At 30.9% G+C, this 18808-nt stretch overlaps 1 protein-coding gene across 1 annotated transcript; it reads right to left on the bottom strand.

Annotated features, from left to right (window-relative positions):
- Positions 1–3865: 3865 nt before the first annotated feature.
- On the bottom strand, positions 3866–17730 carry LOC142330880 (endocuticle structural glycoprotein SgAbd-2-like). Its single transcript, XM_075376346.1, has 3 exons — positions 17725–17730; positions 13924–14069; positions 3866–4374 (listed from the first exon to the last, which is right to left on the bottom strand). Exons 1-3 carry the CDS (start codon positions 17728–17730, stop codon positions 4158–4160), a joined length of 369 nt encoding a protein of 122 aa, XP_075232461.1. The 3' UTR covers positions 3866–4157.
- Positions 17731–18808: the final 1078 nt, after the last annotated feature.

Raw genomic sequence — 18808 nt, 5'->3', positions numbered from 1 at the left:
AACAGTAGAAAACAAAAAAATGTAACCGACCATCTGAAGGATATTCCGGTTTCTGAGTTCCAACTCTGCTATAAAGAGTGGGAAAACCATTTGAAGCATTGCATGGCTTCCCAAGGAAACTATTTCAAAGGTGAAAGAGTCTATATATAATTGAACTATAAATAAAGCGTTTTTCTGAATCAGTCTCATTACTTTATTTACAGACCTCATATATAAAAAAATCAGTATTCATATACCTCTCCTGTAATTCCTTAATTACTGTTATTAGTTTATATTTTGTGGTGGATTGAATGATGTTATATTTGATACTGAAGCTTTCTTAATGAAAAAGGACAGAGTAGGTAAATAATATTAACACACTAGTTGTCATGTGTGCTGTATGTGGCTCACATTAAACTGTCTGTCAACTACACATATGATTCGCATGCATATCCTTACAAGAAGGCATCATGAAACTCATATGGCTTGCAACAGAACTCTTTCTGTATTGGAAAGTGTAGTCACAGCCTCACAGTTGCTGTACGAACCTTAGCTTTCCAGAAATTTCATGCTGGCAGCAGTGATAATATGATGAAACCAGCTGTTTACATATGCATGAAAAAATGAATGTAGTTATGTTTACACTCTATTTTAACGTAAATAAACATTGTTATCTAATATAATAAACATTAAAATTATTGAACTGAAGTTTTTAAAATCTTGTTTGAATTTTGTTTAAATGATAGATCAAACGTCATGTCACTAACAAGTAGCAAATTACTATAACTGGTAAAACCTAGCACGGTTAAGGTAATAAACCTCACTAAGGTAAATGCAGGTGATTCCAAATTGCACAACAATCTCTCAGAGATGATTCTATTGCCAAAAATAAGAAAAAACATTCACATAAGCATAAATTGAAAACAGTTCAGTAGTTTTGGCTCACGAAACATTTAGTCCTGCTTTCTGCTCACTGTGAAATTAACCACACTAAAATTCTTGGGTACAAATTGAGGGGTAAATTTGTTGCTTCCTTATGATTTTTTATCTAAGAAATTAAATAAAAGTTGTCCAAACCTCTATCTCACTTAAATTTTTAAAAACTGTCAAAACATGTAAACATTTTGTTGGAAAATACACTTTTTTAGTTTGGAATAAAATAACTTTGTTACACAAAAATTTCTAGTTAATGTTGTGAAGTTTAATTTCAATTAAATATTTTCAACAATGCACTGTACAATGGTAACAATGAAGGAGATAATGAATCTAATCTAACTGCAGTTAATAACTTAGGTATGCGATATTTTATAGAAACCTGCCAGTGAAAATCCAGTTATTTTTCACTGTGTGTGTGTTTCAATCTATCGATTTAAGTTTTTTTAAATTATTTTCCTCTAAATAAGTCACTATTTGTACAGCTCTCACATCTACACAATAAGAATTTTATTAAATTTTACTTCTCCGAACTAAAAGTAGTGTATCAAGAATTATCATCCTGTAAAGCCACTGATTTGTAAGATTATATCCATATCTTTGAAAGAACCTTATCTTGATCTGCTTAACCATATAGCAAAACTTTGAATGCAAAAACTTTATTTTAGACCAAAAATAGCATCAAATATGCAGCAAATGTCCAAATATTTTCAAAAATAAAAGAGTGGCTTCTCCAAAACGCTATGAGTACATTGGATGAAGTTGATTTGTGTGACAATTTTTGCATTGTTTGTTTGACACACATTCTAGCAGACTACATATAAATTAGTTCTTATTATACCTTTATTGTTGTGGCTCAGCTGGTCCCATACACGTTATAAACACTTGATTTTGGTAAACACACAGAATCTAAACAATAAACAAATGAAGTATTTCACAACCTCATCCATACATCATTAACAACTCGTTTAGACTTCTCAGTCTAAAACCATGTAGTGTGTCATGTAAAACTGCAATAGGTTTATTATATATTATGTACCATGCTTTCAAATAATTCTTCAGAAGTCGGTAAAATGAACAAAGGAAGGATCTTATCCATTCCCTTTGTAAAAAAACATAATCGTCTGATCATTCAGTTCTGAGATAACAACCATTCAGTCACAAAACGATAAAAAGTATTTTTTTTAAAAATGGCCCTCTCTCTTTCTCTTTTAATGATTATCCTCCGAAACCGTCGTAAGATATTACTTCAGAGGATGAATGAGGAAGATGTGTATGAATGTAAAAGAAGTGTAGTCTTGTACAGTCTCAGGTCGACCATTCCTGAGGTGTATGGTTAATTGAAACCCAACCACCAAAGAACACTGGTATCCACGATCTAGTATTCAAATCTGTATAAAAGTAACCGCCTTTATCAGGATTTGAACCTTAGAACTCTTGACTATGAGATCAGCTGATTTGTGATGACAAGTTCACTACTAGGCCAACCCGGTGGGTTTAAAAAGGCCCATTCACCCCAAACTTTTCTGCAGTATTAAACTTGTTAAATTGTTCATTCCAATACCCTCTTTTCAGTTCATGTTAAAAAATATGATAATCGTCTATCTTTAATGACTGTATAATATGCCTCAGTCTTGTCAAGACCGAGAATATTACTTTATAGGCAATCACATTATCAAGAAGTAATGTCTACAATACAAGTTTCAATAATTTTACCCCTATTAGAAAAAACTCAACACTTCAATGTTTATTGATTTGAAAATACGCTCCTTTAGTTTTTTTTCTGAAATATTCTATAAACAATTTCACAAGGGGGATTTGATTATCCCATGGAATAAAAAACTAGTAATTTCCTTTTTTTTCTTTGTGACAAGACTTTTACATTCACTTCTGAGAGTCCTTTATTTATTTCTTTTTCCTGTTTAGCCTTCGGTAATTAGCTTTCAGATAATACTTCAGAGGATGAATGAGGATGATACATATGAGTGTAAATGGAGTGTAGTCTTTTACAGTCTCAGTTCGACCATCCTGAAATGTGTGGTTAATTGAAACCCAACTACCAAAGAACACCGGTATCCACGATCTAGTATTGAATTCTGTGTAAAAATAACTGACTTTACTAGGACTTGAACGCTCTTAATCTCGACTTCCAAATCAACCGATTTGGGCACTTCTGAGAGTCCTAAACTGATCTAATCCTACAATTATTTAAAAGGATAATTTAAATGTATACGTTCTTACTCAGGCTGTTTATCCTCAAACGTAGGTAATTCAGATTAAACCATGGTATATGATAACAATGATCGATAATAATAATCTATCCTAATCACTTATATGGATAGATACTTAACTAAATCATGGGTATACAACATAGCTCTCCATCAAACCACTGCCAATTCAATTCTATAAACAACCCTTGCTGTGAGTATGTAAAGGACGGCAATCAATCTTATAGAGATTCTTATTAAATTTAATGAGCTGTAACTTCACTTACCTTCACTTACAAATCACTTCAATGACCTTCACTTACAATTCACTCTCAATTTTTTGTTTAAATTAGTTACCTAACATTCACATGGCAATATTAATATTAGTTTCATCGGAATGAGCGCTAATTATTGATACAAAACAACATAGATTATAAAACTGCCCGATCTTTAATTTCATAATCATGAGGCATGAAAAATTCGGTTACTCATTCATCACCAAATTTCCCTATCGCTTATCTGTTGAGATAGTTTACTACTGATCAAACTCCATTTCATTTAGTGTTACCTTTTATTGATATGTTCAAAATTTTCTTCCATCGTTAATGCATAGCAGTATGATCTCCAAGCAGAGAAATATTTTATATAAGATAAAGTTTAAGGTAAATAAATATAAAATAAAAAGGTATTTTAATGAAAATAGACATTTTATTTAGTGAACTTATATATTAAGATTTGTGGTTTTATCTGACGGTAAACAAAAAATTGTATTTTCTAAATAAATATTTAACATAATATTTTAATAAACATCTTAATTTTTTCTTAAATCTTAATCTTAATCTTAATTTTTAAAATTTAAGATAATTTGTGAAGTAAATGAGAAGATTATAATTAAAACACACACATTGAATATTAATTGTAATACACACAGTTAATGTGTATTACACAGTGAATTAATTTAATTTAAATCTTTAAAAAAAAAAATTCTTTTATTTCTAGGTTATTTCGGTATTAATTATTATTTACTCCTCTCTTTTTTTAAACTGATGGCTTTTTTTCTTGGGGTGCAACTGGTAAATGATTTCCAGTTGCACGATATCCATCCCGATCAGCAATATATGATTGGAATATTGGAGTACCATCAGGAGCTGTATATGAAAAATATCCTCGTTTTACTAATACATAATTTTCATCATCTAAATTACGTTCTAATGCTCCTTGTTCTACAAATGTTTGGCCATCTCCTGTCACGTAACTGTAACAAATAAATTTAAAAAATTTAATAAAACTTTTACATTATTAGCGTCTTCTTAAACTTTTTTTATTTTTTTAAATGGAGATCTATTTTAATTAAACAAATTAAGAAAAGAATTTTTGCTATACTTTTTATAAAATCAAATTTTAGCCACACCTATTAATAATAATAATATCTTTGTTGAGGAGTCGCTTGGAGTACTCGACAGTGGTGTGGAATAGTACACGAGTTTTTGCCTCTGATCTGGTTGAGGGTGTTCAGAATAGATTCTTGAACTGGATGCGTTTTAAGTTTAGAGATTGTTTTGTTGGCGCTATAGAGGCGCTATAACAGAGAGGATATGTTGAGACGATTAGACCTTTCCAGGTTATCTGATAGAAGAACGTACTTTGACTTGGTTTTCTTTTATAAAGCTCTGTACAATAAACTTCCGACGCGTTACCATGTTGTCTTACGAAACCAGGCCAGGTCAGTGAAGTCTTTTAGGCAATTTGTGACGCCGGTTGGTTCCACCGTGTCTCCGATTGAGCGGTGTACCAGTGTTGCAGTGAAGTTCCAGGATAAGCTAAACTTTTGGGAAGATTAGACGACCTTCATTAAAAATTTGAGAGGGTTACATGGCGATGGAGTATTGTCCTTGGTGTAATGCTCACTTTCATGATTTTAAAATTATTGTTGTTTTTTTTAAGGATTATTGCTTATAACTTGTTTTATTTGGAATGTATTAGTAATATGAGTTTTTGATTTTGTATGTTTTCATTTATGTGTTTTTATTATCACTCCATAGCTACCGTATTTAAAGTTCTAATTATTATTTTTTTTGTATTTGATTATATAATTGTTATTATTATTATTGTATTTTGAATATTGTGTTTTTAATTTATATGTGGGTTGTTGACTTGTGGCTATTCTTATGCGATTTTATGTAATATTGTGCAACATACAAAGATTTTGTGTAACTGTTCTGTTGCACAAACAAAACAAATAAATTAAAAAATAAACAAATTATTATTATTATTATAACTTATAATAAGGCTAGACCAGTCATTACCAACAACTGATAAAAAACCAAACCAAACCTGGGAGATGCAATGGGGTGGTCTTATAATATTTCTGAAAACAGTCTCGTCCGATTTTCAAAATTCAAACGGAATATTTCTTAGGAGTTGAAAGCTAATTTTTTTCTTGCATCAGGTACACTCTCGATCTAACAGATCACTGTTATTCGGAAATGTTGTATCTTCGCATCCAATCTTCCGTTTTTCTAAATTCAAACGGGGTATTTGCTAGTATAATACAAAATAACCATGGAACCAAACCAGAATAAAAATTAACTATTACTTAGAAATAGGCCTTATTATTACACGACTGCCCAAAAAAAAGTTTAATATATTTAGGGTGTATGTGTAAGTTTGTTCTACCGTAGCAGTTCAATGGCTGAACCGATTTAGATGTATGATCCCTCGTTAGAATTCTTACGTTACCGAGAGTGTAATAGGCTATATATGTCTAATTAAATTTAAAAAATTTGAAAAAGGTTTTACTATATACAAAGTTATCATCACCCGTAGGCTCTTTAATTATCCTATATTAAAGAGCAATGCTGTTTTGACAGTCGTGTTTTGTAATATTTATCTCTTGTTATAAGTGCTAAATAAATCAAGTCCGTTCAGAATTAAACAACTGTACTTCTCGCTATTGTGATTTTAATGTAATATCTGAGTTTATTTAAACTGGTTTACTGTCTCTGAGGTATTAGTTATTAAATCGATTTTTTTTTTGATTTTTATTTTCCTAAGTAGAAAAATGAGGAATTGTTTGAGTTATATTTTTATATCCAAAATTTTATGCATTAAACTATACTTTATATACCTTTTTATACGTTTTATTTTTTATGGTATAGAAGTAGAATACACCTGAAAATAACAAAGGATTAAACAAATACCAGGGTAATTTTATTTGGTTAGGATTTTTAATTATTATAACATAAAGTCAGGTTGCCAGTTTCATAAAAAAATATTTTTAAAAATCGGCAATAGTTGTTCCTAAACTTTCCATAAAAATAATCCGAGATATGATTCTTGATTTACTTTTTCACTCCATTCTTTTGAGGCCTCTACCCTAATTTTTAATAGCAAAATTCACCTTGCTTAAAAGTCACCAGGCCATATTTGACGATTTTTGGTCCAACCAGTCTCGAGTTAATAACCCTAATAGATGGTTATCACATACACACGCGTGCGCTCACTCATACGTACACACAGAGAGAGAGAGAGAGAGAGAGAAGAACGAACAGAATTTACCATCCGCTCTTTTTGCTTTTCTCGATGTTATATGGTTCTTTGATTCTTAAAAATAAAAAAAAAAGGAAAAATTATTTTTGACATGATTACTACTCTTTCACCTTCTAATATGAGTTAAATTAATAGCTGCCGGTAAAGTAAAAATATTTACACTCTTAATATCTACAGGGTTTTAATTACTTTTTTTTTTCATTAAAAATAAAACGATTCAATATCTTTAAATTTTAAAACATTTTTAAAGATTGTAAAACTAACATTTTTTTTTTTTTTTTGTAGCTGAAGTTATAGTATAAATTTAAAATACTTAAATTTTAAAGAAATTATATAGAAAGGGAGGTGATTTTTTTTCTTGGCGAAAAGGAAGTAAAAATATTTATTATCGGATAAAAAAATAAATTTGTACAAATAAAAGTTTATTTTCATAATTTTTAAAATTAAAATATGAAATTTTTATATTAATAATGTATGTTGTAATATAATTAATAATTTTATTTAAAAGATTTTTGGTTAATTTAATTTAGCTACAGTTTAATCAATACCGCTTACAAACAAAAAAAAATTATATAATTTATCTCACGTCAGTCTAAGCGTCCCATATTCTTTAACCAATACCCTGTAAGTTATTGCATTAATTCACGTGACATAAAACATGTGATAAAAGTACGGAATAGTATAATTTTATATCTGTTATAATGCCACACTATCAACAGAGAATGTTGGATCGTGCTTCTCTGTTTTGTTCGTCAAACAGGTTTAATGTACTATCAAATATCGATTGATTTAAATAATTAATTATTTAGTTAATGTATTCCAGTATCTCGATATATCTGTAATTAAACTGTTCATGTCATCGCTTAACCGCAATTTCATATTAGATTATCGTATCAAAATAATCATCAACATTACCTGTATTACAGTATATTTATACAATATAAATTATATGTTTTACATTTTTAATTTTTTATCAATTTTTATAATAGAATAAGATCATTTTTAACAACAAATCATTGTAAAAACGGGCTTAGTGTGACATAATAAGATTTTTAAATTGTTATTTATGACTAAACTGTATAGTCATAAATAACAGTACATAAATGTACAGTAGTTTATGAGTTTATGACTCAGGCAGTATATTAAACTTTTCGAATCTGTAAGTCTAACCAACCGGCTTGGTATAGTGGCAAACGCGTCTTCCCAAATCAGGTGGTTTGGAAGTTGACCCTTCTAAGGTTCAAATCCTAGTAAATTCAGTTATTTTTACACGGATTTGAATATTAGATCGTCGATATAGGTGTTCTTTGGTGGTTGGGTTTTCAATTAACCACACATATCAGGAATGGTTGAACTGAGACTGTACAAGACTACACTTCATTTTCACTCATACATATCATCCTCATTCATCCTCTGAAGTGAAAGGTAATTACCGAAGGCTAAACAGGAAAAAGAAAGGATCTCTGTGTTAATATTTTGGCGGGTTCAGCAGTGGCCGCATGGACCAGAAGAATTATCCCGGACCTAGATGCTTGTCTAGATCGCTCTCATGCCGAATTAGATTATCACACAACGCAACTCATGTCGGGACATGGTGCGTTTGAACAATACCTGCATAGTTTTGGCAGGAGTCACCCATCTGCTGTTATTGCGATGCGGTTGACGATGCCGAACACACTATTTTCGTGTGCAGACGATGGGAGGAACATCGTATAAATGCAAAACTGATGCATACCCGACCGGAGCAGCTCTCGGAGTGTGGTTTTGGCTATGTCCGGAAACTGGCATAATTTTGCAATATTTGCAAGAGTAGTCCTCAGAATAAAAGAAGATGATGCAAGACGACTGGGATACTGAGGGTTTTAGTTAAGGCAGGGCTGGGCGGACAGCCCCGTTCCTGAGGGCTCAGATGCCCTCAGGTACGGGGCTGTGGGTTCCCATGATGGAAAGGGGACTCCTGGGGTCCGTTAGGTGTAAATTAATGAAAATACCGAGACCCGGCCGGCGGTGTGGGTTCCCGGATACGCTTCGGCTCCTGCGCCGTCGGTTTGAGGCTGGCAAAAGGAAAGACCGAGACACGGTCTCCGGCGGGGGGACTGGAAACGACATAGCCGGGCCTGGTTTCTTCCGTCGGAGATTAGAGGCAGGCAATTAAAAGATTCGGAAAGGACACGTCTCCGAGCCGAGTATACTTAATTGGATGTCCGGCTCGGAGATGTAGGGAAAAAATGTTTTAATATTATGAAATTTGGTGCGGTAACTTACGTATTAGAGATATAAAGTAACATAAAATACAAACAATTCAACTTAACTAAAAAAATTTAATTTGGTGTTTTTTAAACCAAAATATTGATACTATTATTTTTTTAATAAGGGTATAAAAGGCTTAATTAATTAAAAATTACGAAATATTGAATTTTGAAGTGGTGAATTTATTAAATTTTACTTCCTTCTGGGTTTTATCTTATAAGAAATAACACCATCAGAAAAACTGCTCATAAAAAGATTCATCCCTCTTTATCATTAAATATTTGATTTTATTTTTTAAGTTTTTACTGTTTCAATCGAACGATTTGTAATGTTTTTGTTTTATTTTTAATCTTTTTAATTGTTTTTTTTTTTTTTAATATATTGTTTTTTTCTCTAACTGTTATCAGAATATGGAAAATTTCAGTACTTATCATTGGTTTTAAGACTAATTTATCTTATAGGTAAAAATAGTAAGATCTTATAATATTTTATACATTTTATTTATTGTAATCTATTGAATTTTTTTTCTAAAATAAATAACCAAAGCTACCTGGAGAGACATTTCTCTCAAGTAAGGTACAATCAGAACCTGCCGGTATTCTTTGATAACGAGTCGGGTGTTCCTCAAAGTTCAGTTCTAGGACCAGTTCATATGGCGGATCATCCAACTCCTGAGGACGTTTCGATTGTTTCGTTAGTGGATGGCACGGCATTGGTTGCGGATGCCGACCCTATCCCAGCTTCTAATAAGCTGCAGACTGTATTGAATATAATTAGTCAACGGCTTTTTAAATAGAAGATTAAAGTAAATCCGGCAAAGTCCACTCACATTATTTTTACGATGAGGAGGGATGACTGCTCTCGAGTTCAACTGAATGGTGTTTTCATTCGGATTCTAACAGTGTGCGATACCTGGGTCTGCATTTGGATCGCCGTCTGACGTGGAGGATTCACATCACAGAGAAATGGAGACAGCCTAACGTTAAGTTTAAGAAGATGTCCTAGTTGCTAGGCAGGAATCGCATCATTATCCAACAAACAGTTGTATAAGACAATCCTGAAACCTATTTGGACCTATGGGATCAGCTATAAGGTACTGCAAGCAAAAGTAACATTGACATCGTTCAGTGATTTCAGAATAAGTTATTGAGAATTAAAACAGAGGCGCTGTGGTTTACAAGAAACACTGAGATGCATGGTTATTTCGGAGTGCCGAACGTTCGAAAGGACATACAAGGATTCAGTACTACATACAAAATGAGACTGAACAGTCATGTGAGCTGACTCATAGTTAACCCTTCGATATTAACGAGGAAGTTCGGCGCCTAAAGTGGTTGCACGTATTGTATTTGTGAGATTATTCGAGATTTGGGTGAATCCACTATATTGGGGCATTATGCTTTGTCAAAATTTCTCGTTTTGTTCCACCGTTTAGTTTTGTTATCATCGTTTTTTTTTTCATTTTAATCATTTATTTTTATTTTTCCCCTTTCTGATATTTTTTCTTTTGGTTAGTTTTTTGTGATTCTTTGTGTAAGTGTAATTTCTTGCTGTTTCCTTTTTATGTTATGGACTTATCAAATTTACATGTCTTTATGGACAAAAAAAAATTAAATAAAGCGTTATTAGGATCAGAATAAATGTTATGCTTTTAGGTAATAATAATAAAAAAAAATTGTTTAAATTGCCGATCTTCGTGGCAGAGTGGTAGCGTCACGGCCTTTCATCTGCAGGTTCCACAGTTCGAATTTTAATCAGGCATGGAATTTTTCCTACGCTAAAAATTTTCATCTTAATATTCCTACGCACAGGTTTCTTTGTAATCTTTTGTCGTGAATTAATTCATCAGTAAAAAAAAAAAAAAATATTCATACTTTAATTTTTTTGTTTCTAAATATTTTTTATAATAATTTAACGCATAATATCTCGGTAAAGGTTTATATTTATCCAATTTTCATAGATTTTTACTTTTCGAGATAAAATTATTATAAAATTTTTTAACCAAATTTAATAAATGAAGTGGTTTTTAATTCGATACGTATACCACAAACCGAATGAAGAATGCTGATATTTACAGATTAAACGATTCAGCCTGATAACGATGCAAATAGAATATTACTTTTAAATAAAAGTTATTTTACTTTTTTAATATTTTATCAAAGGTTTGTACTGCTGATATGATATTTTTTCATTAATAACTAAATATTTTCAAGCACATAAAATATTTATCGAGATAACACTACGCTGACTTCACTCCGTTAATTATAAAAATGCATTTTTTTATTTATTATATTTTTACATGTTATGCATTTTATAGTTTTAAAAAATATTTTTGAATTTTTGATCTATCACTAAATAGTTTTTATATAATTACAATTTCAATAATGCACTATGTAATAAAAATCGGCGATTCTAAATATAGAATAAATATATTATTTGGGAATATCTTTCCCGAAATTTAGAAAAAAAAATGTCTATATTAAAATACTCTCTTAGGAATTCACTAAAGCTAATGGTATTATTATTATTATTACTAAATTTTTTTGTCATATGTTAGTGATGTTTTTCGAAGCCGAAGGTTCTGAGGTTCAAATCCTTTTTTATTTTTTTGGTTTGTTTTACCTCCGGGTCCGCAGTCAAGCAATTCATTCCACAGAGGAGATGAATGTTTTGTAGCGTGTGTAAAAAATGCCATGCCTGACCGGGATTCGAATCCAGGACCTCCGGGTGAAAGGCCGAGACGCTACCATTCGCGCCACGGAGGCTCTGAGGTTCAAATCCTAGTAAAGGTTAGTCACTTTTATGCGGATTTGAATACTAAACAGTGGATACCGGGATACTTTGGTGGTTGGGGTTCAATTAATCATATATATCATGAATGATTAGCCTGAGTCTGTACAAGACTACACCTCATTTACATATCATCCTCATCACATTGATCCAGGGGGGGGGGGGGTGCTCATTGTTCACTAGTTGAACAGATTGCAACGTTCGCATTCGTAATAATAATAAATGTCTTAATAAAAATGTATGCATGCAGTAATTCCCTACCTTGCGCATTGTTAACTATTTTTAATGTTACACAGAATGTACTGAAATCTGTAGATCTGGAAAGGCACACAGCCATTTATTACCAAGTGCACATGCTTTCACCAATACTATTAACAATTTCAACGGACCTGTATATATTTTTTATTTTTTTAGTTTTTTTTTTTAGCTCACAATGAGGACTTTTACTGCAGTTATGAAAAAGTCCAAAATCCAAATATGTTTGTATTTTGGGCTTTTTTGGGCACTTTTGGTCTAATCGATTGAAATCAAAAGGGGAGGTGCACAACTAGATGTTACAACAGTCACAAATCCAAAATTTCAACATCCTACGGCTAATTGTTTTTGAGTTATGCGAGATACGTACATACATATGTACAGACGTCATGCCGAAACTAGTCAAATTGGATTCAAGAATGGTCAAAATGGATATTTCCGTTGAAATCTGAAAACGGAAATGTTTCGCGATGATAATACTTCCTTTACGGAAGTAAAAATAAGAATTGTGAAATAATGTAATTTAAAAAAAAAAAAAGTACAGTAAAAGTTACAAAATATTAATTTTCCAAATCTTATTTAAATTTTGATCTTTTATTGTCTCTACTGAATAAAATTAAAGTAGTAATAGTTTAATTTTAATCTGAAGTATTAAAACAATTAAAATTTAAAAAAATGAATGAAAAGTATTCTTTTTTTAGTGCAATTTGATCAAGATTTTCCTTTTTTTTCTTTTAAGTTTTCTAGATTTAAGTTCAATGGAAATATAAATTTAAAAAATCCCTTTCGGCACGCTGGAAGACGGAGATAGATTTCACCGGTGCTAACTAGGGGATAAAAAAGATTTCTACCTTGAAGTTAAGAAAATTTCAAATTTACTCAATACGACAATGGTTGCATGTGAAAAAAGTTTCACTTATTTAGCATTCGCAAGCCCCATCTTCTTACAATTCCAGCAAAACATTGGTTTTCCCTTGCCGTAAGAGTTGGTCATATCAAAAATTATTTCAGACAAAAGTTTTAGGTAATGTTTAGAGGACTAACGACCACTTCAAACTGATTCGATACTGTGCCTATTAAGGTAGGTATAATTTTTTTTGTCTTCTAAACCCCATTTTTTCCAATTCCCGGGCCAATAGTTGGTGATATCAAAAGACTTTACCTAGATTGTTTTAGACCCTTATCCAAAGAATAATAGAAACTTCAACCGAATTCGATATTTTACTTAATAAGAAAGTTATAGCGATATTTTGTTTTTTCGAAAAGTCTGCCGTAGTCCGATTTTGCCCAGTAACAACTCTACCGATACCTATTGGGTCGTTATATTTTATATATCAATTTGAAAGTGATTGGGGCCGCAAAATTACGGCAGTTATAGTGTCCACAAGAAAGTGAAATATATATATTCGTATATATAAACTTTTGAACTGACCGTGTTTTTGGGTCTGGGGGATGTGAAACACGAAGATATGTCGAAATTTTTTAGATAGCTTTCTTTCGAAATCTACCTAAAAACGTTCAGCAACTTGGAAACCGTTTAATTTTAGATTTAATGTTTTTTTTTTGTTTTTTTTTGTACTTATTGCAGGAAACTTCACAAATATATTTTATATTAAAATATTAACGCAAATATATATAATTTTTAATTAAAAAGCATTATTGATAAAAAGACTATTAATTTTTAATTATACTTAGGATTCATAGTCAAAATTAAATCAAAATTCACATCAATATGATTGAGATTTTTAACAGTATTAGATCTATATTTCAAAAATACATACAATCTCATTCAAAACTGCCTCTTTCTTTCGTGTTTTGTAAATAATAATACGTATTGAAAGAAAGATTATACAAAATAAATGGAATAAAATAGTTATAAAAACTTTATTTTCCAGATCATGTATCACATCACTCATCATATAAACTTTATTTTACGTTACATATATCTATCTATATTTACCTTAATGCAAATTGTCCATAATCATCCCTTACATCACTAATGCTTACAATTGGTACAATTCGCGCAGGTTGAAATAATTGTTTTCTATCAGTTTGAGGAGCTGCTGAAGTTAAGCTAATTACTACCAATGATGATATTAAAATTGCCTGAAACAATAAATAAAAATTTAAGTACATGTCTTTGATTATAAAGCATAGTATTAAGTTACTATTTAATCTGTTCCAATTCACTAATATTCATACTTATGTACTTATTAAATAATCCAAAAAATATATATATATATATATATACTCTTCCTGGTTTTATCTAATCTCGTAAATATTTTACTTTCCCGTCTAGATAGCGCTATAGCAGAGCTATGTTTCTAGAAGGGAAAGTATTGTAACCGGTCCGTTGACCATATGCGGTTTTCACCGGATCTTGACTTTTGACAGCTAAGGAACCCAAAAAACCGGATGGAAATTTTCCTGATGTTAATGTTTGTATGTACTTGTGTGTGTTCGGTGTTTACCTCTAAATCACCTTATATCTCCAGAACTACTGAACCCACTTTGAACAAACTTGGTCAGATTACTTCTATGTATGGGGCATTGATACCATTAAAGTTTCAACTTAAAGGGCAAGAAGATCAGAGACTGTAGAGCAAGGTTATCCTCAGTTTCTCGAGATTTCGTCTAAGGCCGCATTTTTTAGGTACATTATTAACAATTAAAAAATAATAATATTTTTTTTTTTAAATTCTTGAAAAATCAGACCTCAACCCCAAAAAATGTTCTTAACTACTGCTATGTTGTGACGTCACAGGTGAGCGGTATAGTTAAATAAATGGATAATATTTAAAGCGTAAAAAAGTAACTCGGTCTTCCTGGGAAACGAACTCGATCACCCGGTTGATTCGGTATCTGTTGCGTTAAGCTTTACGGCTGTACCAGACTGCCGACCTTGCAGGCTAAATTTGTTCTATGTAAACTATGAAATTACATTAGGCTTTTCCGGTCACGCGGCTAGAGCTGCATTCCCGGAAAGTCCTACAACTGTGTTGTCAGTTTTTTATATTAATAGAAGTTTTTCGTTAAAGTAGATACAATTTTACTGTTTAAATTCTTTTTTTTTTAATGAAATTTTTATATTTTATTTTTTGTAATCGTCACTGAATATTTGTATTTTCCGTGCTGATCATATTAAGAAATAACCATTTTCATAGAAATTTTTATGTATTATGTTAATTTTTTTTATTATGTTAATGTATTATGTCAAAAATTAACATAATACATAAAAATTTCACAGTTAAAGAACTCCTTACGAGATATCCATCTCGATATAAAGCCCACCGGGTTGGTCTAGTGGTGAACGCGTCCTCCCAATTCAGCTGATTTGGAAGTCGAGAGTTCCAGCGTTCAAGTCCTAGTAAAGTCAGTTATTTTTACACGGATATGAATACTAGATCGTGGATACCGATGTTCTTTAGTGGTTGGGTTTCAATTAACCACACATCTCAGAATGGTCGAACTGAGACTGTACAAGACTATACTTTACACTAATACACAACATCCTCATTCATCCTCTGAAGTATTATCTGAAAGGTAATTACCGGAGACTAAACAGAAAAAAGAAAGGAAGTTATAGAATAAAGCGATATTATATACTGATGGTCAAAAAATCCGAAAACTGATATTTTTAGAATAAAAAATCTCTGGATAGTTTCGAGATATTTTCTATAAGTTATGAGAATTCTATTTACTATTATAGGAATGTTTCTAATAGTGTTAAATTTACGTGCCTGTTAGGCAGTCGAAATTTAATCTTTCCGAAGTAGAGATTACTTTTACCCGGTGTATTTTGAGGTCTATTAAAAATCATTTTCATAACGTGAAATTTCGAGAAGGCATAATTAAAATAATATAAATAGTATGTTCGGATTTTTCATAGTCGGATTTCCTGTTAATTTTAAGCAATGTACATGATTTTTATCTAAACTCAAAATTTTGATTATTCATGAATAGGTAATATGTATCCTACAGAACCATCAGTAATATTTCACGGAGTGTTTAGTAATCGCAACAATTTTTTTATTATATTTTTAACTTATCAACTTTTTTTAATCAATTTTTATAGTTATCACCATCATCGTATACTATACTAGCATCCCAGTTACGGTCAATTTTTTATTTGTTTTATCTTTCTTACTCAAATAATTCGTGTAGCAAGTCGCATCGCATACACAGTAACAGTGGCAGTGGCTGTTTTCGTTGAACTGCCGCGCTGTACACCGTCGCACCCCATAAAAAATCGAAATTCAAAAAACCAGAAAATGGTTTTTAGATATTTATTTTAAGAGTACTTGCAAGCTCAAATCTACTGATATCTCGTTTAGTATAGTCAGAAATGGGTAAAATCTCTAATCATTATTCAACAATTTTATCTTTCTTTACCCCTTTCAAGATCAAATTTCAGAAAATATAGAAATTGATTTTTAGATATTCACATGAAGATTACACATATCAAAAATCAAGTTGATATCTTCATTTTTTACCGAAAAATTAAAAAAATTGTAAATTTCATTGTTACTCTATATTTACTCTTTAAATTCGGAATTTCTAAAAATCCTTTCTTGGTGTGCACTTACACTGTAAAAAGAACATGTATACAAAATTTCATCAATTTATCTTCAGTAGTTTTTGCTTGGTGTTGATGAATCAAGTCAGTCAAGACATGTCTGTACCTATAAAGCAACTTGTCCGACTGAATGACTGACTAATTCATCAAAGTCCAACAAAAACTGCTGAAGATAAATTGATGAAGATTTGCTCTTCTTACTAAGTGCATACTAAGAAAGAATTTTTTGAAATTCCATTTCTAAAGGGTCAAAATGGAATAACAAAGAAATGTATTATTTCAGTAATTTATCCATAACAAATGAAAATATTAATTTGATTTTTGGTGCGTGTAATTTTCTTTTAAATATCTAAAGAACAGTTTCCCGATTTTTCAAAATTCTACCTTGAAAAAGGTGAAGAAAGGTGCAAATTTGCAAATTTTATCCATTACCGATTGTACTGAACGAGATATTCACTAGATCGTGGCTTGCAAAAATACTCTTCGGATAAATATTTAAAAACCATTTTCGGTTTTTTTTTAATTTCGATTTTTTTTTTATGGGATGCGACAGTGTATTGTCGCATCCTGGTGGCTGAACCAACACAGCCACTATTACTGTTTGTGTGACGTGACTGGCTGTGCCTGGCTCCGGTTAGCTGACTAAAAAATAAAAAATAATAGTAATTAATAGATTTTTTTAAAAATGAGAAACGAAGTACGGTCACCTCTTAGTGGTCTTTGTCAGTTAACGCTAAGAACCGGGAAAAATACACTTTTACCCATATGAAGTACGAGTAACCAGTTATTGCTAACATTTTTAAGATGGAGGCTGACAGTTTTGTAACCTACATTCTTAGATCGCACAAAAGTTTCGGGTCATGTACTGACCAAACTGTTGTTCTGAAGAAATTTATAATGCACTAATATTTTTTATGAATTTGAACAGGCTATAATTTTTATTTATCATTATTCTCATAAGCATGATTGTAGTGAATACAGCCGGCCCCATGGGGCAGAGCTTCTGGCTAGACAGGAAGGGCGAACGAAGCGAGCCATAACCGGCTAAATATACTCTGACCACGACGGTAAACTCAAGTAACCCTACAGCGCGGGCGAAATCTCTTATATATAAATTTACAGAAAGAAAGAAAGATATATAGATATACATACTGATGTTAATAATAAAATAAATATTTTATTTACCTGCATGATGATAACTTGGTTGTACTTGTAAGTAGCAGAATAGTTTTTAATTATTACAAGTAATAAATTAATGACTGTAATTTAAGAAACACGTTCCTTTAAATACTAATTAGAACTCTAATTAAAACGTACCCCCCCTACTAAGCACTACCAAAACAAATATGCTACTACAAGTGGTGTGTTATTATATTTAATAATTATTATTATTATTATTTTATTATTTATTTAAATAGTAATAAATTTCTTATTAAATATTTTAAAAATAAATCTTTATATATGGTTATTTAATTACTGACCAGTTTTATTTGTTTGTTTATTTATGATATGGTAATATAGTTACCATTTATTAATTAGCAGTATGTGCTTAAGGGGAAACAAATATTCTAAAAAATACATTTTAAAAATTAAAAAAAAAACAAAATTACGTTTTATTTTTGCACACCCCTCCCACACGGGTGTGTGTACCAGAACTTATAATTTACAGAACAGAACAGAGCTGCGTCACAAATATTCAATTAAAAATTTTTAAAAAGTAGGATATTAAAAGCCCGAATTAATGTATGTAAATAACAAATATATTATATTAAATTATAAAATAAATTAATAAATAAAATAATACTTTAATAAAAATAACGATCTGGAAGGTGGTAATATAATTTATTTCTCACGTTCAGTTAAGAACGTTTTTTTTTTCTTCTTTTTAATATAAATTAGTTATTTATTTGATATTATTTTCAATTCCTTTCTGATTTGTGCTAATCTTTTAGCCTCAACACATTTACACATCCTATATTCTTGACTATCTGATACATATTTTAATATTTATATTCCCGTACAGTTTTTATATTTTGACCACCTATTATCAAATAAATAAAAGCTAGGTATCTTAATAAATGGCCCACCAACGTAATTTGTCTATATTTCTGTTAAAAATTCTTCTCTTCTTCTATTCGTATTGCGTTTCATTCATTTCATATTTTATCGACCCATCTAGTTTTCAATATTCTCCTGTAAGACTAAATTTCAAAGATCAACAATTTTATTTCTGGTTTTATTTTCATTAATTTTTTACTACAATAAAGCT

This window comes from Lycorma delicatula, chromosome 10 (assembly GCF_047948215.1).
Source record: "Lycorma delicatula isolate Av1 chromosome 10, ASM4794821v1, whole genome shotgun sequence".
Taxonomy (NCBI): domain Eukaryota; kingdom Metazoa; phylum Arthropoda; class Insecta; order Hemiptera; family Fulgoridae; genus Lycorma; species Lycorma delicatula.
The sequence above is the reverse complement of the archived record's forward strand: the minus strand, read 5'-3'. Positions and strand labels throughout refer to the sequence as shown.

Bases quoted from the DNA above. Each gene is read 5' to 3' on its own strand.
- LOC142330880 (XM_075376346.1), bottom strand. The intron at 4,375-13,923 runs GTAAATATAGAT...TATTTGTTACAG, and splicing joins TATGGACAATTTGCATTAAG to TTACGTGACAGGAGATGGCC.